The 25,888-nt window shown below is 33.9% G+C and overlaps 1 protein-coding gene across 1 annotated transcript in view; it reads right to left on the reverse strand.

Moving 5' to 3' along the window:
* Positions 1 to 490: 490 nt before the first annotated feature.
* The window catches only part of LOC121411074 (major facilitator superfamily domain-containing protein 4A-like), a 51,155-nt gene continuing 25,757 nt past the window's right edge, over positions 491 to 25,888 (reverse strand). The window contains exons 4-6 of the mRNA XM_041603567.1: positions 16,453 to 16,570; positions 9,155 to 9,282; positions 491 to 758 (exon numbers count right to left, since the gene is read on the reverse strand). Coding sequence (XP_041459501.1) covers positions 558 to 758; positions 9,155 to 9,282; positions 16,453 to 16,570 — 447 coding nt within the window. The 3' untranslated portion in view covers positions 491 to 557. The remainder of the gene's footprint in view (positions 759 to 9,154; positions 9,283 to 16,452; positions 16,571 to 25,888) is intronic.

The raw sequence follows: 25,888 nt of genomic DNA on the forward strand, positions 1-25,888 counted from the left end.
AATCAAATTTGTAGTACTCTATAAAATCTGTGACCAAATGAGGGGTCCGATGACATTACCTACAATCGTAAAAGCATAAAGTGCCTTGTCCATTGGCGTAAATCCATGACGTCTTACCATGGGGGGGGGTTGTAACAATAGACGTTCCCCCTAAACAATAGGTTCACTGTCAGAACCTATCAAGATGCAAGGATTTTAATTTAAAGCTTATAACAAATAATAATATACAATTATTGTATAGTGCATATCACATTATGAATAATGTCTCTATGCGCTTCCAAAAGACTTGGATATTATTACCCCAGCTATAGCTTGGCAGCTAATTGCTCAGATTACAGTGTACACGCATTTCAAGGAATGAATTCCTGCCAGGTATCCATTCACCTCACCTGGGTTGAGTGCAGCACAATCTGGATGAACTACTTGCTGAAGGAAACTACGCCATGGCTGGGATTTGAACCCACGACCCTCTGTTTCAAAGTCCGGAGACTAATCCACTGGGCCACAACGCTCCACATAGTGGATATTATGACTATTCATTTCATGAAATGCTTCCTCTAAACTGTGAATGAAATACTCACCAGATTGACAAGAAGCATGAGAGAGAGTGAGCAGAAAGTAGATATCGGGATGGATATTAATCTTCCAAGTGCAAAGCTTCCCCAGTAGACTGAAGTCAGGTATGCTCCATCAGTCGCAGAGAGCTCGATAGCAACATTCTTGACAGCATACTCAAAGATAAACCCTCCATAAGCGGCCTGCAAATAAAATACAGAGTTTATATTTATTTGTTTCGCAAATTCAGAACGAGGGTAGCAAAATCGGCACTCACATCATGTTTTCCTTTTAAAACCTTCAGATTAAAAACATCCAGATTACAAAAATTTGACAATGACCGTGCCATAGCATGATAAAACTGATATTACACATGTCAATGATTTTGGTTAATTATCCAAACCAACTTTTGGTCATCTTAAATATAAATACTGATCAGTTACTGCATAGTGAACTCATGTAAAAAGGTATTAGTAAACCCAATGACAAGTACAGAGAGCCATACATGGAAACTAGCACATCAATGATGTGGAGCTTTTCCGGCATCTAAACGACATTAACACAATTTTTAATTTCAGTCCAGTTGACACTGTAGTGAATTATATTGGTGACATAAAATGAGGAAACAGAATTGAAATCGATGAAGAAATGACAAAGAAGCATTTTTTGTGATTCATAAATGAACTTCATATAAATCAGCATAAATAATTTTCTAGTCAAAATTTCAAAATTCTGTGTAGAAGTTTGGTGTACCTCGTGAATCTCTACCAGATGGAAGCAAAAAATCAAAATCGGTCAACAAATAAAGAAGAAGCATTTTTTTAATTCAAATTTTGAAAAACGTGCATGGATTAGCATATTTAATGAGTTTCAAAATTCTGTGTAAAAGTTTTGAATCCCCCATCTAGTGCTATCATATAAAGCCAACTGAATTAAAATCGGACTTGAAATGACAAAGAAGCATTTTGAAAATGTGGACGGACGACGAACACCACGACACGGCATAAGCTCTTTTTGCCCTTTGGGCCGGATGAGCTAAAAAACAAACTTTTCATGAAAGACAATACATGATCAAAAAGAAGCTGCAATATCGACATCAAAGTCAATTTTATCATGAGGGGCAGAGATTTCTTGAGATTTTTTAATTATGGATTAGGAGAAGAAAGATGATCCTTCTCACATTGGTTCCTTGATATTATCAATAGGGCCTATAGAAAAAAAACACTACTAAAAATCCTTGGCAAGAGGGGCACTTAATAGATTTCTATTCAAAATAATGACTAGCTTCTATTTGAAGTTACAAAATTGAGTTAATCATTTTTATTCAAACAGAATTTATTCATTTTCAAATAATGATCTGTTTGATGGATCTTTAATAATGTCTCTATTCAGATTTTAGAATATAAACATATTTTCAATGTAGTAATAAACAGGATAGATTATCTAATTAACATTAGGGTCTACACAATACACTTGAAACATGACGTGCAAACTTACTTTTTTAATACGATTTATTCACTGATTACTTTCCCCCTATACACAATTGTAACATGTTTATAAAGCATAGGCCTCATTATTTTGTATCTAATGAATACATTTTGAAGTCAAGTTATGAGGGACATCTAAGCAATCATGTTTGTGATAATTGGAGCATACTATCATTTCAATCCTGTAGAATAAAATACAGCATGGTACAAAGTCATGCATAAAATCAATCATGAAGTATTTTAATGACTAAATGGTATTTTTGGACAAATCAGGTGTGGAAATTATGGCAAACACTAGCAGACATGTACATATAGGAGGGGCCAGGCAAAATACGAAGAAAGGGGGCAACAGTAAAAATTTAATATCAATTTTCTGATCAGTATGCTAAAATCTGTCCAAAAAATATTGAAGATAAATTTTTCACCCTTGCAGCTGTTTAGAAATACATGTATCCTCACCCTCCTCATGTTGTACCCCTAAGATGTGTTGACAAATTACACCTACGCAAGCAGACTACCATCAGGAAAACTGAGGAAAACCCTTTTTGATATATTATTTTATACATTCAAATTATAAGTAACATCACACATTTTATTTTCATCCTTCTTTCCATTTGCACTTTGCACTAAATGTGATTGAAACAAGAGATTGGGTACCAGAAGGAGGGGTAGCAAAAATGTGTTTTCAATGTCTACTTCTCTATTCCATTGAAATACTCAAGAAATTTTTAAACCTTAAGAGGCGCACTGCCCCCTTGTCCCTTGTGAGGTTTGTTATTATGCTTCTTCTATTCTTTTTACCACAAACAGGATTACTTCCAATGCAGAAACCTCAATCCAATTTCTGCTATTCATTAAAACATTAAAATGTAATAATGTGGTTTGATAACATTTCCTGTATTTATCCACTTTTAGCCCAGATTATTAAATTTTGCCCTGATGAAAGTATGTTAATACTGACATTTTAGAGTGAAAAAAGTTAATACTGTGACTATTCTAGCTGGCTTTTCTCTTTAATATGATATGCTATTGAACTCATAATATATTTTGTATACTCTATGTGCATGATGATGGGCAATTAATTTATCCTGTTTAATCTTGATAAGCTCCATCATTTTCAACCCCCTACATTATTAATTGGTTAGCTGTTATTGCTATACATAACAAGATCTGTTGAGTATCCAAAGGTCATTAGCCTTGTTATAAATGATATGAGATATTACCATTCTGTCTCCTAGCAATACATAGGGTGCTTTTATACCAAAACAACAAGGAAAAATATATTTGTTGAATGTGTTCATGCTTCAAAGTACCCTACGATTGATTTCACATCTTCCTAAACCAGATAAAGTAATATCAGCAGAAATACTCCAAAAAAGATTCTCATTCTCCTTACCACACATCTAAATTATGTAAATGCTTTCACATTTTCAGAATACCTAAAAACTTGGAAAAAATTCTGTTAAGATTCTTGTTGCTTTGAAAATTATCTCCTGAATTGCAGATTTTCTTTTTATTTTTGTTCATCTATTTTATTCTGACATATTTATTTATTTTAACTTTTATCTATTTCATTATTATTAATATTACTATTATCATTAGCCATATTGTTATTATTGCTAATATCATAATTTTATTTATATATTTATTTAGTTCATTTTACTAGTTTTTTATTGGGGGCATTATGAATATTTTGCTTTCACAATGGTAAAATACTGGGCCAATTGTATAATAGCATTATTCTTGCTATTCAAAGGCCATGCAACAGAGGGGGGGGGTGCTTTATTCCCCCCTTTTGCATGGTCAACCCTCCCCAATTTCAAAACCATGCAGCAGCCCCCATGCTATTATGGTATATTTGCCTTGGAATCCTTGATCCCGATTGGCTGGTGAGTGTTGTCACCATGGTAGTTCTAAACAAATATCTGATATCTTCTATGATCTGGTGGGTATGAACGCATCTGTATTCTCTAAGAGAGTAAGAGAACAGAGAACTGACGGTATGATCATGGCTGTTGATTAGTATTCCCATTCTTTCAATCTACAGGAAAGTACCATGAACCTTTAGGTCCGTTCACGCATGCAATTCTAAGGGGCTGATACACGCTGCAGTCTAACAATAATACCATCTTAAAAATAAGTGTGTTTATTTCATTTTTCTAAATTTATTTTTCAGCTAGTTTTTGGAGGTATTGAGATGTTGATTGATGGTACTGACCATTTTAAAATATTTGGACATGTTCAAATTGAATGTGGATGTCTGCAAATAAGCATTATGACCATATAAATATGAAAATATTTGACAACCTGTGACAGAACCCTTAATGAAAGCATGGACCTACTAGTAGGTCCATGATGAAAGTAGCATCATTTCTTTTTTGTTTTGGGTTTATTTCATATAAATGATTATTCATATCAAGGTCTAGTCTGTAAGGTCGCTGACCAGTCAGTACAGGGGTTTTATTGACCATCATATGGTATTGGATCCCAGCATGTGAAAGGTCAATGCTCTCTGCTGGCTCCCCCATATTCTTTGTATTCGGAAATATTTAGGCATATGTCTTCTTTTTTATTTCAAAATGTTATTAGTATTTTTAAGAGAATTGGAAATAAACAAAATATGGTTAATTATGGCAAGGACTGTCAGGTTGGCAATGGTAAAATGGAATGATGATGATGGGGGAATGGGGGTGGTGGAACATGATAAAAGAAAGAGGTGAAGTAGAAACTGCGTGGGAAAGTTGTAGTAATACAGAGAGTGGAGTATTCTTAATTGACTCGCCCTGTTGCCAAAAAAACTTGGGACTTGACTTTGATTTGCAATGAATGACCTGCATTTGAATTGCAAGAAAATGACTTGGATGCAACTCTGTCTGCACGACATGGATCAGTCATCTTTTTTTTTTGACGCAACCTGTTGGAATTGGAATTACCCATGTATCATATATGTAAGAGCACTGTACTTGATGGATCATTAATCCCCAACATATTGCTGTTTGGCAATGCACCTGAACAGGACTCAGAGATTGAGAGGCACGGAAGAGCTCCCAGTACCATCTTCAAGTGCTTCAGATCTTCCACATCACGTGTTCAAAGAATGTTATCTATCTTTCCATCAAAGCAGGTTACTTGCAACACTGTGGAAGTCATTTGAGTTCATCCCAAAATTGCACATGAATAATACCAATATACCAAAAAAAAAATTACAGATTAGGTAATGCGTTTAAAGTCTATTTTTTATTTTGCAGCTTTTTTGGTAGGCTGGCTGAAAGATTGTGATTGATATCATTTCTGAAACCATGATAAGATATTCACTGAGAGACCATTGATGTCTTATGAGATAACAAACATATGACTGTTTAGTTCAACATATTGAAAGGGGTTCACACCTTCTGTATTAATGCCTTATTTAATTGTAGACTACACATTATACATATATGTTTTTACACATGAAGGTGAAATAAATGAAATGAATGAATGATATACCGTACATATATATATTTCATTAATTTGAGCCTCATGAGCACTTCTGAAATTGGTGCCAATAATGAAACCCTGCTGAACAGATCCAAAATGAAGAAGTGGAGAATGTAAATAGATTTCATCAGCATTTGGATATTAGATGCGAATTTGTTTGTAACACATATGATAAAATATATTTTATTGGCATGGGTAACACTAAGAAAATGTTGCCCAAAAAATATTGCAATCAATTTCAAATTTCTCTGGCAATTTTACAATGATAGATAAATTTATGTATAGCAAAGCAATTAACACTCCTTGCTGCAAGTACATCAGCAATCAATTGCAAATTGTGATCAATTGCAAGACATGATTTCGGGACACAATAAATTTGTGATTAACTGCAAGTATCTAGCTATGTCCTATTAGTCTGATGGCTTCATCTTATTACACCATATTCTTGTAGACAAGTTATGAAGTATTTTTGTTGCATTCAAGAATGTACCTTTGAGTTTCAAGTGATGAATCAGTTTAGAATTAGAAATTCCTGTTTTGAAGTATTGTGTCTAGTTTTGAGGAAGAAATTCCAGTTTAAATTAATGACTTTGCATGTCAAGTCCAGTTAAGATCAAATTAGGTTCTCAAAATTTACGGTCAGAAATGTGAGTTCCAAGAAACTCCAGTTTTGAGTCATTACTTTAGTTTTTGAATCATTAAAGATAAATTCCAGTTCTGGTAACGATCTCAAAATGACTTTTTACAGAATCTTATATAATGACCACCCAAGTGTCTGTTTGTATGAATAAAAAAAATGTGCCAAAGGATTCTGGAAGAAATTGTGTAATTGCTGAGAAATAAGCAAAATAAGCGCGGATTCGGTCACTTCTGTCGGGTCTTTATTCCAGCATGTACGATACCTTTATTCCAGTACGTACGATACCTTTATACTCATATATAAGCAATTGTATGAAGAATGTTTTCCTGTTATTACAGTTCGCAATAGATTGAAGCACTGTAAGAAATTTAAGCCATGGATATCAAAAGAGACTAAATTATTGATAAAGCGTAAAAATAGGATATTTAAGAAGTTTGTAAAAAACCCTTCCCCAGACCTGCATGAAAAATACAAAAGTTGTAGAAATTGTGTGAACAGCAAAATAAGAAGTGAAAAGCGCACTTATTATTGTAATAAATTCGCCACCGCTAAGCGTGATATGAAAGCAACTTGGAAAATAGTCAACGATGTCTTAAACAAAAGAGAAACAAAACAGAACAGTATACGAGAAGTTGAAGTTAATGGGGATAATATTTCAGACAGACTCGACATAGCTAATGCCTTTAACAATTTTTTTGTATGTATTGGACAAACTGTCCAAGATAAACTCAGTACTACGTGTACAGAAACTGAAAATGATACGCATATTAATATTTCACAGTGGTTAAAAGGAAATTATAGATCCTCTGTATTTATCCAACCTGTTGCTACTAATGATGTTATATCAATCATAGATAAGTTAGATCCAAATAAGAGTCCAGGATACGACAATATTCATCCAAAAGTTCTTAAAAAATCAGGCTATGCAATTGTTAAACCTTTGTGCAATATTATCAATCTTGCCATTGAGAAGGGCGTCTTTCCTGACTCGTTAAAGATTGCCAAGGTGATACCTATTTTTAAAAAAGGAAACAGATTACTTTTAACTAATTATCGTCCAATATCAGTTTTATCAGTTTTTAGCAAAATATTTGAAAAAATAATTTACAATAATTTGATATCTTTTATTGATCAAAATGACATTTTATATCGTCGACAATATGGTTTTAGGCAAGGTTATAGTACTTTCCATGCACTTATTGATTTTACTGAAAAAATTGCTCAATCTTTTGAAAGGAAGAAATTTTTAACTGGTATATTTTTAGACCTTTCTAAGGCTTTTGATTGTATTGATCACGGTATTTTAATTAAAAAATTGTATTTTTACGGTATAAGGGGTATTACTTTAGAATTAATTACAGATTACCTAAATAATCGAAAACAGTTTGTAAATATTGATAATTTTAATTCTTCTTCCTTAGACATTTTACTTGGTGTTCCTCAAGGATCAGTACTAGGACCCTTATTGTTTCTTTTATATGTAAATGACTTGCCAAATGTTAGCAATATTTTATCATTCATCTTATTTGCTGACGATACAAGCCTTTTTCTTGCCAGTAATGACCATTCAAACGTAGGTTTTTTAATCAATTCTGAACTAAGAAAAGTACATTCCTGGTTTCTTGCCAATAGATTATTGATAAATCTTGAAAAAACTAACTATATAATTTTTAAAACAAAAAACAGGAAAATTAACGAAGACTTGATTAAATTGCATATTAATAACAAAGAAATAAATAAGGTAACTTCATTAAAATTTCTTGGTGTTAAGATTGATAATAACCTTACATGGAAAGATCATATTAATGAAATATCATATAAAATGTCATGTGCTGTTGGTGTTATGAGTAGACTAAAGTTCACATTGCCACCTTTTATTCTCACTAATTTATATAATACAATGATCTTGCCTTATATAACCTATTGCAATATAATATGGGGAAGCACCGCATCTTATTTATTACAAAAAATATTTTTAATACAAAAACGTGCAATAAGAATAATCACCAATTCAACATTTCTTGCCCATACAGACCCATTGTTTCGAAAGCTTACAATTTTGAACATATATGATTTGCATCGCTATTTTGTTGCTTGTTTTATGTATTCTTATTCTAAAAGAACTTTACCTGATATTTTTAATAATTTTTTCACCCTTAATAGTAGTATAAATATGTATTCAACAAGAAATATCAATGACTTTTATCTGCCAAATTATACATATAATTTTTCTAGAACTGTTATTGGATACAAAGGACCTGTCATCTGGAATGATTTGCCATCTGAAATTAAAACTTGCCCCTCATTATTGACTTTTAAACGGAAATATAAATCATATCTTGCCAATTCACCGTCAGTTTTTATATAAAAGGGAGCCTTGTGTTTTTTTTCTTTGTTTGTTTTTAATGTTTTTTTTTTCTCTTTTGTCTGTTTATGTTGATGTTATAACTATTTAATCGCTATTAATTTGTTTTATTTTAACCAACGCGCGGAACCAAGGGGGATTGGCCTCGATAGGTCTTTGGCCTTTGCCAATCCCCCACATCCACCGCATGTTGGTCTTACTTTTTCTATTTTGTAATTATATTGATTTGTTTATGTATTGTTTTTTATTGTTCATATAATATTGTATGCTGTATATTTTTCTTTTAATGGATGTGAATAAATTGAATTGAATTGAATTGCATTGCAGCAAAAATTGTCCCACAGGCGCTTATCTGTGTTGGTGATCTTCAGAGTGAACATTTTTCAATGTAGATTTCAAGATTTCACAAAGTTCAGTTTATGTAACCGTACCAGATCTAGATCCTTGACGATATACTGACAATTAAGCCTGGTTTACAGACTTTCTCATGAAATCAGTGTTTACTGCAACTAATGGTATTTCTCTTTAAACTCAAATTCCGACTCAAAACTGGAAGAAAATAACGCTCCTTAGAATATGCGTCAAACACAAGTACACCATGAAATGTTATTACTAACTTTAAAATCTTACCTGTAATCCGTCATATATGAAGAGGAGGAAGGCTGTTATAATTGTGATAACCACTATTTTTGATCTGTCATTCTGTAAACATCTTCCTTGAGTTTTCTTTGGGCTCTCTGGCTTGGCAATGTCTTGGTCTGAAAGATATATAAAAAAATACATCAAAATAATAAAAAGCAAGAAGAAAAATAATCCTGCAAGGTCCTACATAATTTTATCTTCCATTCACTGAAAATAAAATCAAACTACATGTGTTCTTTTTGTAATATCAAGTTAATATTGTGTTATTGTTCAGGGTAGGCCTGTGGTAACAGGACACCTGCACTAGATAAAACTTGGGTGTGGTATATTCTTCTTTTCAACAACCTTTCTAAATAATTAAAAGATTTCCATAAATAAAATTCAAAGCTTTTTCTTGTAAAATTTAGTTTAATGATGCAGTTTTTGTTCTTCATTTTGCCCTTTCTGTGCTATTATAGCTGCATTTACATCCCTTGTCCCCCTTCCAACAAAGCTACTGCAAATACTATCTTTCATGCTCAACAATTTACATGCGTAGGTGTGCTAAACTTTTCTCTATAGTTCTTGTGGTGTTCGGATGGTTACACTTCAAAACTGTGATTAGTGACAGCTTGAAAAAGAAATCTTCAAAAGTCTCACAAAAATCTACCACAAGTAGAAGAAACCACAATAACAACTTGAAAAATAAGCAGTGAATGACAATGAAATTGAAGTAAATTCTGACATGGGTGTGTTTTCAAGTGCAACATTTTAGAATGTCTTTCTGTAAAAGATGTCATTCATGCATGGGTGCTTTACACTCCCACAATACTCGCACTCTATAAGTTAAAGTTACAGTTGTTCTATGAGGAAAACAAAACAAATTGGTCTTTTATCTTGGACTCATCATATAAACTAGAATCAAAATATTTGCTAAAATTCTTAAACGCTATTTTATCTGATTTTATTACAAGACATAATGAGATGTTGCCCGTCTGTGACATCATGAAAAAAAAAAATCTAACTCCATTATTCTTTGATGGATTTCCATCAAATCTTCAATATTCTTTCTCTATATTTTCTCTTTATTTTATCAATAGTAAATTATCATTAGGGTTAACTTCCCCTTTAATCCAATTCTGCACTCTACCATACTTTTCGCAAATGCACTTTTCAATTGTTAGTAATACTCTTGTGATGGTCAATACATCATCACAACTTGAAAACGGTGATTAAATGATTGTTAACAAGGAAAATGTTTTAATAACATAAACTTGAGTGCATGGGACTACCTAAAAAGCTAGCCGGAACCATTCTCCATCCATGAATCTCCCATCTTACATGCTTCCTGTTGCATGCTTTCTATTAATCACTACCTCAATCCTAAACCTTCTAATAATTTGATTTAGATGACTACCACTACCTAAGGTCTGACAACCGCAGTCCGTCAAAGATGATTTATGCTCACACTGACTTATGATTCATGCCCCACTATCTCCCATTGGGATCAGTTGAATCATGGGAGAATTTGCAAGGCAGACTGAGGGATGACTCCATTTCATGTAATTAATGAGCTTTCCATCAAAACCCGCAAAATGCTCATTTTGAAAGGTTGAATACTTCAATTAAATGCTCAAATAGAGTTCAGGGCTGACCAAATATAGTTCCATTAATATGAAAAACACAACAGGGTGCATTGGCTAATCTTTATCAGAAATTGACTTTTTTTTTCAAAAGCTGGAAGAAAATTTTGTGGAGTGGTTGTATGGCTACCTTTAAGTGAATGCTACGTTTTCAAGCACAATAAAAACTTTTTTGGGAAAGTACAACTTAGCCAAATGATTAAATGTAATCACATGCAGGTAATTAACCAGCACTTTATACATATACAGAGTGGTATGGATATTACCACAAGTCAATTGATGCAAAAGTAGTTAACTCATTGAGTGCTTCGTGCACGCTACGTATCCTACTATAACATGCCACACTCGTGCTCGCACGCCTACTATTGATTGCTTTGTGCTTGCATTGTTTCCTACCCTCGCCTGCTTCGTGCATGACTGCGCACATTCGGAATAACAATCATTGTTACGCCGTTTTGCATTGTATTGCGCATCGCATGCATGCCGTAATTAGCACTATTGTGTGCAGTGTGAACTCTGCTTTCTGACAGATAAACTTACTCACGCGGTTTACATTCGACTTTTTCGAGTATTTCTACATTTTTTACAAGATATGGCTCCGCCTCTGAGAGAGAAGAGACCTAGGTTTTTGATCCATACAAAACACTCCACAAAATGGAACTACTTGATACAACTCATATTTTAGCGGTAAAGATAATAACCAATCCACATAATGAGGACATCATTATAAGGGGTATGAAATTTCCTACAACTTTACTACACAATATTTTGTGGATAAACTAATCGTTAGAGAGTTACAAGCAATTGTAATCATGACTATTGGAAGGAGTGAATACGACTCGCGATCCCGAAATCAATGTGGCACAGGGGGGTTTTGTGGCTGGCACAGGGGATTAGCATCGGATTAGCACTGTGGCATTGGCTTAGTAGTGTGCTTGGCATGTTAAGAGTTAAAGGAAACAGATGTATGCTCTGTAAATACCAGCACATACATTATAAGCACTCTGACATACTTATTGAGCTTGATAAGTGGTTAAGTATCACATGGGATGAAATATAATTATTCAATTAGGTCACTAGTAATAAGTGGGTTTAACTTCACATGCATGGCTTATATTAAGCTGCCTCTAATTAGCAGTTTCAACGACCCCTCTACGTAATCGCAAATTGCCTCACTAATATGTGAATCTCCACCACAAAGTTACAATAGCAGTTTTAATATTGAATAGACCAAAAGTGAGTAAAATTTGGTGAAAAAATCAAATTTTATAACTGCTGATTGAAACATTTCAAATGTTTTTTTTTCTTTAAAAATTTGATGGTCAAATATGGTCTGCAATGCACCATATATGAACATTAACTCAATTTACCATATAGTTTTTTTTTAAAGGAATTGATATAAATTAAATAGGTTGGGGTGCTTTTTTGGAAGAAAAATGGTGAATTCAGTTTAGTGACTAAAAATAATTGATAAATGTTTATATCATCATCACTATAAGATGGTGGTAAATTCTTTTACATAAATTGAATTCCTGATTTCCAGGCCTTCTGTAAAAGTAAAATTTTCCTAGTTTTTACTTGGAGTGATAAACATCATCTGCATATTATATATTTTTTTAAATCCAAGATTATCTTAATTCAATTCATCAAAAGAGCAATTTTCATAAACTGTGAATAGCAAGGCAATGTTATATAAATCACAGGCACCTCTTCAACTAAATGTAATTACAAGCCACCATCCCTTAATAATAGTTGCTAAAATATTTCTCCAAATTTTTTGTGCTATCAAAAATAAGAGGAGACTGCATGCTTGAATTGACCCATTGGGGAAAAACTGTTTCAGTGTTTCAGTGTGTTCAGTGTAGAACCCACACTGTGAAATCACAGTGGCACTCTTATATTTTCACAAAATCCACTATATGAACACACTGTGAACACAGTCACACCGTCAACATGTACACAGTGTGAGTGATATTTCTTTCATACTTTAATCCAAGCATTTTCATACTGTGAATCTTCATATAGTCCACTATGTGATCACTCAGTGTGAACAAACTGTGTGTGTGATATTGCTTTCATACTTTAATTGGAGCATTTTCATACTGTGAATCTTCATATAGTGTACTATGTGATTACTCTGTGTGAACAAACAGTGTGTGTGATATTGCTTGCATACTTTAAGTCAAACATTTCCATACTGTGAATCTTCATATAGTCCACTATGTGATCACTCAGTGTGAACAAACTGTGTGAGTGATATTGCTTTCATACTTTAATCCAAGCATTTTCATACTGTGAATCTTCATATAGTCCACTATGTGATCACTCTGTGTGAACAAACTGTGTGAGTGATCTTGCTTTCATACTTTAATTGGAGCATTCTCATACTGTGAATCTCCATTGATCACTCTGTGTGAACAAACTGTGTAAGTCAACTTGCTTTCATACTTTAATTGGAGCATTTTCATACTGTGAATCTCCATTGATCACACTGTGTGAACAAATTGTGTGAACATACTATATGATGCTGTGTTCCCCTCAGCAGGGTATGTTCACATCTACTGTAGATTATGGCACAAGGTATAAGTTTATTTTACCCATACTTCATTTATTACATTACCAGGTCTCCTATTATTTCTTAGGTATTCAACAACCCATTCAAAATTCAAGCTCCAAAATGGTACAGAGAGAATTGTTTAAACTGTAAAATGTGTAAAAAATTTGATGGTAGAATTCACAAATATTGACCTGCCCAAACACCAACAAGTCTCAGATTTTCAGCTCCATAAAGCTTGCTTAAACTAATATTTAGATGAAATGTGTGGCCCTCATCTGACCTTTTTTTATTAATAGATTATCCAATGAGACTTGGATCTTCTTAATTTGATAACAAATATGCCCTTTTCATAAACAACACCAAGTGGACTCTAAATTTCACAGCTTTAAAATAAATCCAGATTGGATTTGATTAGTGACCAGCTCTTCCAAGATAGGTTTCAATTTACCCTTGTTTACCCCCTTATTATTCCTTCTATCAAATTTATTGTTTTAATAACTTAAATGGAAGCTTATTTTAGGTCTTGATAATGTTCCTAAAAGAGCATATGTTCTAAAACAAGGATGATGTACAAGGCATGAATCAAGAATGTGTTTTATTGGATAGATTTTATGATTTTACATGAAACATTATTATAAGTAAAATATCAAGTATTTTCAAAAACATTTTTATATTAAAATACTTCTCAAGCATAAAATGGGATGTATATCTAGACTAACTAGTCTCTATATATATTTTTTTTGGGGGGTTGGGGGGAAGGGAAAAGTGTCATTGGTAGGTTAGAATTTTTGTAACAATTATAATAATATATAATAATGTCTAAGGGATCATTTTAAAGAAAAAATGAAAACATTACCAAAAGAGGAAACTACATATCAAAAAAACCTAAATATAATTTTTACAAAGAATCAAACTGAAAAAATTCAAATGCCACTACACTCTTGTGAAAGTTGAATGTTAGATGAAACGTTAACTAATTCTATCAACCCTTTAACAAATCTTTACTGAGGCTTAAATATTTAAGGGAAATTGTACTGAATTTAGCTTTGTAATTGGTGATATGATACAAAAAAATGGAGTTACATTTTTTATTTCCATTTGTAATAATTCTGTGTTCAAAATAAAACATTCTCATAATTCATAAATTTTGCAGCACATGTGGTAAATTACAACAGCCAAACTTGATTTGGGAAAGAAAATATCATTTTTTGCAGAAAATGTGGTTGCCATGGTGATATCCATTTTCACGTTGCTAGGCTAAAGAAAGATAGAGGGTGAAACTAAGAAAATTGGTAGAACTGCCCCCATTACAATACCCTGTATGACGCAGATAAAAATCTTATATCCTATGGGCTTCCTGGAATGGAGGGTTTTGATACTTCAAGATAACAACAAAGTGCTAGAATTGCCTAGTTGGTAATATTAAAACTTGAAAAGTATCAATGGGGCAAAGTCTGGTCTGTGACCATTAAAACATAGCGGAATGAAAAAACAAATTATCAGAGAACCTCAATATGTAGTTTAAAACTTCAAATAGTAATTTGATTGTGTCATCCTGATAGAAATAGATGATTAATTCATGGTTAGAACAAACAAGTGGAATGCCTCTGGCCGTCTCACCTGCATCACGCGGTTCAATATAGCAGCAGTGCTGACTTTGCATACTACTCTAACTCGCACAAGATGTTCAGTGATACATGGTTACTCTTATGTCCTCTTTTTAAGAACTAGACCAATAAACTTACAGAGATATGATGGTTATTCAACAAAAAACCCCAACATGGCCAAAGTTCATTGACCTTACATGACCTTTGACCTTGATCATGTGACCTGAAACTGGAACAGGATGTTCAGTGATACTTGATTACTCTTATGTACAAGTTTCATGAATCAGATCCATAAACTTTCAAAGTTATGATGGTAATTCAACAGATACACCCAATTCGGCTAAAGTTCATTGACCTTTGACCTTGGACATGTGACCTGAAACACGCACAGGATGTTCAGTGATACTTGGTTACTCTAATGTCCAAGTTTAACGAACTAGACCAATAAACTTTCAAAGTTATGATGGTAATTCAACAGATACCCCCGATTCGGCCAAAGTTCATTGACCCTAAATGACCTTTGACCTTAATCATGAGACCTGAAACTTGCACAAAATGTTCAGTGATGCTTGATTACTATTATGTCCAAGTTTCATGAATCAGATCCATAAACTTTCAAAGTTATGATGGGAATTCAACAGATATCCCCAATTCGGCCAAAGTTCATTGACCCTAAATGACCTTTGACCTTGATCATGTGACCTGAAACTTGCACAAAATGTTCAGTGATGCTTGATTACTATTATGTCCAAGTTTCATGAATCAGATCCATAAACTTTCAAAGTTATGATGGGAATTCAACAGATATCCCCAATTCGTCCAAAGTTCATTGACCCTAAATGACCTTTGACCTTGGTCATGTGACGTGAAACTCATGCAGGATGTTCATTGATACTTGATTAACCTTATGTCCAAGTTTCATGAACTAGGTCCATATATTTTCTAAGTTATGATGACATTTCAAAAACTTAACCTCAGGTTAAGATTTCGATGTTGATTCCTCCAACATGGTCTAAGTTCATTGACCCTAAATGACCTTTGACCTTGGTCATGTGACATGAAACTCTAATAGGATGTTCAGTAATACTTGATTAACCTTATGGCCAAGTTTTATTAACTAGGTCCATATACTTTCTAAGTTATGATGTCATTTCAAAAACTTAACCTCAGGTTAAGATTTGATGTTGACGCCGCCGCCGCCGCCGTCGCCGTCGCCGTCGGAAAAGCGGCGCCTATAGTCTCACTTTGCTTCGCAGGTGAGACAAAAATTGGCCCATTACAAAATGTCAAAGGATAAAGTGCTTGATTGTAGCTTCACACATGACAGGCAGCACATAATACTCAAAAGTATGAACTTGATTGGCATCAGTGTTAATAAACGGACAATCAAAGGAATCAACAATCTGTGCAGTATTCCACAACCTGTGGAATATTTATGTTATCCCCTTTCTCAACCAGGTGATATGACATCAATATTACCTCTATGTTTGGTGTACTCACCTGCATCAAGATCTACATAGTTTGAGCGATTTAAGACGGTGATAAAACTCTGGTCTGGGGCTAGAGCGCAGCAGTATCGACGGACGTTCAGGGCAAGAACAAGACTTACAATGGGAATCTGTAGATAATAAAAAACAAAAAGATAATTATGTTTAAAGCATACAGAAAAGAAAATATCAATTTAAGATTATTATGATGACATTAATGACAATAATGATGATGGTGGTGGTGATGATAGTATTGATAGAGATGATGATGACAATAATGAAGTGATGATGCTGATGGTAATAGTCATGGTAGTAGTGATGCTAATAATTATGATGATCATGATACCAAATGTAGCTTTACCCAAACCATCCTCTGAATACATGACAAGATATCTTCACAAAAATTTTCCATTTGATTATCATTAAGGTTATTTAAGTTATCAAGCTTATTAAACTTATGTTCATTCAAAAGATAACTTTATCACTGGTTCTTTAGATAAAGAATTCAAATGGGACAAACCATCAAAAATTCCAAACTAAAATGTATATTCCCCAGAGTGGTATTAATTCTACACTCACATTTCAGGCAAAATAGAGCAATGAATTAGGTAAATTCAATTTCCAACTTTAATCATGGAATGTAATTAGTAGTAGAATATTTGTCCTTTATAGCCATATTTTGCAGAAAAGTGTGTCAAGTAGAAGAAACCATCCTATGGCTCTGTCAATTATCTCTTGCGTGAGAACATCACACAACTGATCAAATGCATATGAATGAAGTATATTATCTCAAACGATGCTGAAGAAAAAGCTATCAGCCCCCCCCCCCTCTTGCAAATAATCTCTTGGTTAACAATAGATATTTTAAGAGCGACCAGACTGTAATGTGATTATACTTCCCACGCCACCTACGCCTTGGAGTGATGACATACTTATGATATTCGCAATAATATAGAGAGACTGATTGAACCGTCTTCATTTCTATATTATTTGTGGAAAAAAAGAGTGGGCAATACAGTCCAATGAGACAAAGCCTTAATCTAATTATATTCTAGTTGGTTAACAAATGTAAATCAAAATACTTTAAAGGAGTTTCTCTGCATTAATTTCTTTTCATCCCAAGTAACATGATTAAAATATTAGAACTAAAAACAATAAACAGTCTTGAATTTGGGGACCCCATTATACTTTACTTTTATTTTCATCTGATTTTATTTTTACCATCACTAATAGAGTTGTGAAGGTGTTTTATAAAGTTGTTTTATAAGTTATGCAAGAATTTAAGCATAGCTGGTGCCCTTTTCGTGGGTGTCAAATTCTAAACTCAACCACTTTTTTCTTCCATCAGCTCAAAAAATGTTAAAATTTGATCTTTGGAGATTAAAATTTGTGCTTTTAACTTGCAGCTGAATGCAAACTTTACTATTTGTCACAATTTTACAAGGATTATAAGAAAATAAGTCACAGAAAAAAAAAATCAGGGAAAATCATAATTTTTAAAGCCTAAAAACAGGTCAAAAGTCATGCGTATAGTTGTTTGTAACTAACAAGCGGCCTCCTGAAAGACCACCCTGTTGTCCCCCTTTTTCTATGGTAGCAGCAATGTCAAAATGCATGATGCAATTTATATATTTCACTTTACAGCTGGGCTTTCCACTGACACTGTCTTGAGAAAAACCCATTGGTTAGACTTAACAATGAGACTTTAAATGGTCATTTCTAATGCATGTCATGGCTTTGTGAGGCGCCACATCCCAAGTCTTCTTGAGCCCCTGATTATCTATCCAGTTTAGAGGGATAGTGCAGCATCTGCACAGAAGAACTATTTCATAGAATCACTTCCTACAGTGCCCTCATGGGAATACGCTATACTCTCCATGATCCGGTCTCTCAGAATGCACTCAATTGGCACTCTTTTTTACCCTTACAAGTGGAACGTCTCTGGCTGTCTCTCCTGGATTACGCGATTTGATATAGTAGCAGTGCTGACTTTGAAAACAGCTAATGAATAATTATTCACAAAAGAAAATATTCATATGATAATAAAATACTATGTCCATTGACCCAAAATGACCTTTGACCATGATCATGTGATCGAAGATGTGCGCAAAACAATCATTTATACTTGATTACCCTTATGTCTTTGTTTTATGAACTAGACCCATAAACTTTCTAAGTTATGATGCCAATTCAACAAATACCCCCAACATGATAAGAGTTCATTGACCCTAAATGACCTTTGATCTTGGTAGTGTGATCTGAAACCGGTACAGGATGTCAGTGATACTTGATTACTCTTATGTCTAAGATTTATGAACAAGATCCATAAACTTTCAAAGTTATGATGGTAATTCAACAAATGCCCCTAACATGGCCAAAGTTCATTGACCCTAAATGACCTTTGACCTTAGTAATTTGACCTGAAATTCAGGCAGGATGTTTAGTAATACTTCATTACTCTTATGTGTAAATTTAATGAACTAGGTCTAAAAACTTTTTAAGTTATGCGGACATTTCAAAAACTTAACCATGGGCACAAATCCCAGGGGGACAGGGGGGACTTGTCCCCCCTTACCAAAAATAGTAGGGGGACCCAATATCAAATGCCCCCCTACTACAGTACTATTTTTGATACATCATTCACAATAGAAATAATAATCAATAATACATGTATTTTTTACTAAATGACCTTACATTTTTGGTGAAAACTTTTTTTTTTTGCTTGTCAAATTTTCCAGCCCCTGGTCCCCCTACCTTTGGGGACAGATTTCCGCCCATGAACTTAACCTTAGGTTAAAATTTGATGTTGACGCTGCCACCTTCGGAAAAACGGCGCCTTTAGTCTTGCCCTACTATGCAGGCGAGACAAAAACACTATTTTCGTAGATACATATATTTCACAACAAAATTGTCTTACAAGCAACCACATGAAAGACCACCCTGTTGTCCTCTTTTTCTATGGTGGCAATGTCAAAATTCAGATACAATTTATTTATCTTAAAGTTGGCTATCTGTTGATGTTGTCTGTAAGAAATGTCCACTGGTTAGATTTAACAACATTGGCGAAATAAAATGTTTTTAAGACACAAAAATGGAATGCCGATTATGGTGTACCTTGAAAAGTGACTCTGCAAAACCGCAAAGATTAAGATTTGATTAAAGGCACTTGCATTGTGAAGAATTCAAATTGAACTATACTTTCTGGATCAAAGTACACAACATACTGAATAATTGGCTTGAAATAAGGGAGAAAATGATAAAAAAAATTGCTTGAATGCTATTCCATAGTAACCAGTTTTGTGTATGCTCTTTGATTTCTGATTCAGGTTTGTGATCACAGCTTATAAAGGAAATAGCTTGAACACATCCAAGAACTTCAAACTGCAAGGAAGAATGCACAACTCTACCTGAAGTACTGCTCATGCGATTCATGCTCTAACAGTCACCTCGTGGGAGCACCAATCCCCCTCCTTGATCCAGAAATCAAAGAGGCTTGCACAATAAGCCATAAAGTGAACTTCTATCCATAATTCAGGAGCATGGGACACCAAGGGATTAGACAGATTACAGAGATAAAAGCTTTATGGATATAGATAGCTCCTTATTCATGACGTTTACCATGTGGACTGTGGTATCATCTTTAATGGGTCAAACATTACCAGAAATGGCTAGAACCAGACATGGATTTGATTCCTTCCTTTTCTTCTTGGAACAATTAGACTGAATCTAATTCAAATTTATATCTTACACCAGGGGGCCGTTTCATAAAGCTGTTTGTAAGTTAAGAGCGACTTTAAGAACGACTGGTGATCCTTTCTTGTGGTAAATGTTATGTTCATTGGTGATTACTTAGCGCGTAAGAAAGGTTCACCAGTCGTTCTTGAAGTCGCTCTTAACTTACGAACAGCTTTATGAAACACCCACCAGGTTGTATCAAAAGATGATTTCATGTATAAGAATGGTATACCCATCCACATGATTTTTCTGATTTTTAATTTACATTGGTTATTCAAAAGCCCTCTGATGTCTAGAGAGTCAATATCATAAATTTTTTTTATCACAACAAATGATGGTCAACTGATTGAATGAGAGTGTAAGTTTAATGCTGCTTCAAAGGCAAACTGTCCTCCAACAAAATCAATTACAATTTGAGGTCCTCAAACAGATGTCTGTGCCATAGACTAGTCTTGATTTTGTTGTCAACAATTTGTTTTGTCAATGGAGTACATTCAACAATTTGTAATCATTCTATTGGTTACAATTAAAGAGAAATACCAGTAGTTGCAGTAAACACTGATTTCATGAGAAAGTCTGTAAAACCTTGCTTAATTGTCAGTATATCATCGAGGATCTAGATCTGGTACAGTTAAATAAACTTAACTTTGTGAAATCTTGAAATCTATGCTGAAAAAATGCTAACACTGAAGATCACCAACACAGATAAGCCCCCGTACATGGGACAGTGTATTATTATTGCTCTGAATGTTGGCCCAACGCTTGACCTGAATCCTGTGCTTATTTGCTAATTTCTCAGCAATTAAACATTTTCTTCCAGAATCCTTTGGCACATATTTCTTATTCATACAAACAGACACTTTGGTGGTCATTTCAGGGGTCATTTCAGGGGTCATTTCAGGGGATTCTGTACGAACTCATTTAGATATCATTACCACAAATGGCATTTACCTTTAAAGGCAATAAGATAAAAACATTGCATTCTGAGTGACAAACCAGGAATACACTTTGAGCAGTTGAGGGCTCAAGCTAATAAATGTTTATTTTCTCCTAACAACTGAAAAAAATGAATCATATACAATCATTTACTGTATTTACATCATGATTTTTCAGAACTTTTGACTTATCTTTAATCAATTGGGAAATCCATCCTGCAAAGCAATCAATATCCTTTCTAAACTACTTTACACACAACCAAATGTATTTCACCAACTGAAAGCTGTACAAACAAAGCTCCAAGCAAAATGAGATCTATCACTTTAATTTTCAAAATTCACATCTCTTCCAGATACAGAAACAAATATCATTTGATGTGACATCCGAAACGACATAGACTTTCGTCTTGTCGTCATTGGTAACCCGATCGGTGAACAAACACAAGATGAATCTGTAATAGAATCAAGAGCAATGAGACGGGAAGACATGGGCTGCTTCAACTTGATAAGGTTGGAGTCGGAATAGTCAATAAGGACAGGTTTAATCCTCTATACATGGAGTAGTCAAAAGCCTCTTGAGGAGAATAAATGTGGTTGGTGATATTTTTATGATTTTTCATTACTCAATAGAAATCAAATGGATGTTGATCAAATGAAAAGAAGATTTTCATTGAATGCACTCTGAGTAAAAAAAAAGAAAATATCAAAAGGTAACATGTTTGTTGGATAAAATGTTAGGTGAAGAGCATATTTCACAGGTAAAATTGATACAAAATTGGATATAATGATATTCACAAACTGTTTGGCAACAGATCATAAAACAAAGTAACAGGATCCCTCCAAATTATTGGGTAATTTTTTTTTCAAGGTGATGAACTCTTCAATTAAAGATAAATTCCAGTTTTGGTAACGATCTTAAAATGACTTTTTACAGAATCTTATATAATGACCACCCAAGTGTCTGTTTGTATGAATAAAAAATATGTGCCAAAGGATTCTGGAAAAAATTGTGTAATTGCTGAGAAATAAGCAAAATAAGCGCGGATTCGGTCACTTCCATCGGGTCTTTATTCCAGCAATAATAATACACTGTCCCACGTGTGCCTATCTGTGTTGGTGATCTTCAGTGCGAACATTTTTCAGCGTAGATTTCAAGATTTCACAAAGTTCTGTTTATGTAACTGTACCAGATCTAGATCCTTGATGATATTCTGACAATTAAGCCTGGTTTTATAGACTTTCTCATGAAATCAGTGTTTACTGCAACTACTGGCATTTCTCTTTAAGTTTCATCATCGATGTTGCCTTCACTTTTTTTTAAATCCAAGACAATGATCCGACACATAATCATTAAAATGGGTCAAACCTAGATCATCGACCTAACTATTTCAAAGTGCAATATAAATAGACATTGATCACATGGCCAAAACAAGTGCTAATAAAGTGACATAAGGTCTGATTTATCATGCAATCATATACACTTTCAGTCCTTTAAAACTTCAGTAATAATTCAACTGTGACATCTAAAAGTCAATATAAGATATATCATGATCATATAAAACAGATATACCTGTACATATTCAATACCAATTTATATTCATAGAAAAGAAATAGTTTAATTCCTTTTCCATCATTGGATATTACCATTGTGATACAGAGATAGATATTAAAGGTTGACACTAATACCTGCAAATAATTACAGAAAGGAGTATCTATTTCTGGCTTCAATGTATGCTTCTATAAGAATTGTATGGATATTTGTCACAGAATCGACAACATAGACAAAAAAAATTCTGCGCTAACATCTGTTTTGGAATTTGAAGGACCCGACACAAAAACTGTTTCAAACACGAATACAAATATTGATTGGAGAAAAGCAGTTTTCAAAATACTTGTATGTTTCCATGTGTACAACAGCTTGAATGGAAAATCCCTGGCTATGTAATATTACACTCAGTGAAATATGTATTCTCCAGTTTATTCAATATTCAATATAATAATCTAGGCATTCATTTGATAGCTAAGGTTTTTATTAGAAACCAAACTGGGAATACCATTGATGCCAAAAGATCTTTACCCCTTTTTTTTTGTTACTGAAAAATACCATTTTTAATTGAAATTCATGCACAATACTGAGAGGATTTTTGGTAAAAGCTTGCAATAGAAAAAAGATTTGACACAATTTAAGGGGGAGAGGATGGCATCCCCTCCCTATTGCCAAAATGGGATATGATTTTCTTATGGATACATGTACCGTAAGTAACGGTGTATAAACCGCACCTTTTTCACGGCGGGACAGAATCAAAAGTCGGGGATGCGGTTTATACACCGTTACTTACGGTAATTATCATTTATCCCACTTGTACCACCACTGCCTATTTCAAATGTACAACCCTTCCTGCTAATACTATTTGTTCTTTAGTGCTCTCCCAAATTAGCTAATTACTCTCCTGAAATCAGGATCCGCAATTAATTCTAATCATATCATAAAATAATGCAGGGGAGGAGCGTCTGAAACTGGACTTTATTACGGAGCATTGGCCATCTCTCACCTCGCATCTGACCGATTAACGTCCCAAAGGAGAAAATAGATCAATTAATGAGCATTAGTGGACGTAGTTAACGGCTGCAAATGATGGACATTTCATTAACAGGAGATGATTTTTGTCTGGTGCAAACAAATGTAGTCTGTAATCACAGACCCTGATCTGACACTTCAAACACAATTAATGTCGAAAAGCATCAATCAGAGCCTAATCCTATAGCTATCTGCCAGTGTCAGAAGCAGATGAACTTATGATATAGAAGACGATGCAAACTGAGAAGCCTCACTGGTTAAGAAAGCCTATTTTTCATAATTATTCATGATATAGGTTTTGAGTCTGCAAACAGCAGTGTGTAAATATAACCACTTCCCAGGTACATGTATAACAGTCTCTTCTGTGTCCATGCTAACCCACTATAATGTGTCATGTCTATTCATATTAATCACCTCTAAAAGCTTTGCACTTTACATATTTCAGTCATAATGGCGCCCCATCAACTTGCTTTTATTTTTGCAGTGCGAAAAGATCTATTTTTCGGAAATCTCAAATGTCATTCCAACAAGTCCATTACATACCTAACAACATACATGTATACAGGATAATATTCGCCTTGCATTCAATGTGCGCAGCTGCACATAGTGGTTTTAGACTTCTTAACCACAACCTGCGACACTGACTACCAGTAGTTCTTCATTTATTAATCATGGTGGGGAAACCATTTTAAGCACTATTAAAAAGTACTATAGTTAAAAATAGAATAAGTATATGAATATCAATAAAAAGGAGTAGTAAAAGTGGAAATAGGAACAAGACAGGGCAATGATGTGGATCGGAATAACAATATATAGTAAATAGTGGTAGTAAAATATGAGCTGGAAATGGTGAGATTGGTACAAGGGTACAACGTGATCTCCCTTCAAAAAGTTATATTGTACATATGTGCAATTGGAGGGTAAAACCTGTGTTAAATTAATGGGGAGAATATCGATTAATTTGTTTTGTAATCGATATATTTGGATTTTATTTCCCAAAAGTGGCCTTTTTTCACTGATCTACGACCGGAAAAAAAATTGCGAAAAACTACAAATAGATAACAACTTCCCTTACAGAAGAGGATCTTGCTTCCACTTTATATGACAAGGATTCCATGCGGACTAAAGGAAAGATAATCTACTCTTTAAATATTGTGATGTAGGCAGAAAGAAGTGGATTTTGCAGTATTATCTGAGCGATGCAAATCACCAGAAATGATTTTCTACAGTCTTTCTATGCGGAGCTCTGCCAAGGTATCGGAAGGGAGTGCTATACGAAGAGGTCGATGATCACTCTTCGGTACGGTTTGCAGTGTCACTTTTAATTTGAAGCACCGGCAATTTGATAACTATATAGGTGCTGCATTCAAAGGATGTAATGATATGTTTGGAGTTCTTTTGTTGCCTATTGGAGTTCATCATTCCCAAGTATTAAATTGAAATTTTACAAATATAAGGTCTAGATCTAAATAGAACTTATGACATCTAGATAGATGCAATCTACACTAGGGTAAAAATCATGAAGAGGGACTTGGATCGAGGTATCCCTATATAATAAATAGTGAATATTCTAACATACAATATTACTGGACTATATGAACTCAAAATAGGCCTGCACGAGGGATAATTGTATATTTGTCATATAATCCAGTATATTGTACAATAGATTGTACACTTTTTATATAATAGATAAGGAACAGGACAATAAGTGTAGGAATAAGCCACTTTTACATAATAACAAGAACAGGAATAAAATAATTAAGGTATGAGGGTATTTGTACAATTACCCTCATCTTTAAAATTCCCCCTTACATGTACTCTTATACTTATTCTATTTCTGTTCTTGACCTTCTTGTTATTCCTGTTTTGATCTCCTCCTTGTTCTTGTTATTCTCATTTTAATTTCAATTCTGACGAGTGTTTCATGAAAGGACTTGTCGGACGTTTTATACGACAAGTCCCATTTTATACGACAGTTACCATAGAAACAGTGCCTCTCAGCCAATCAAAATCATGGAAAGATGTCAGATCTGACAACTTGTCGGATGAAAATATTGATGAAACGCTCCCCAATTCTGATTTTAATATCAATTTTAATGGAATTTTAATTTCAGTTTTTATTTCTACTTTGATCTTATTCTTATTCTCCTTTTCATTCCAATTCACTCCAATCCATATTTCTCTTCATCTTTCATCTTCTA

Source organism: Lytechinus variegatus, chromosome 3 (assembly GCF_018143015.1).
Source record: "Lytechinus variegatus isolate NC3 chromosome 3, Lvar_3.0, whole genome shotgun sequence".
Classification (NCBI taxonomy): domain Eukaryota; kingdom Metazoa; phylum Echinodermata; class Echinoidea; order Temnopleuroida; family Toxopneustidae; genus Lytechinus; species Lytechinus variegatus.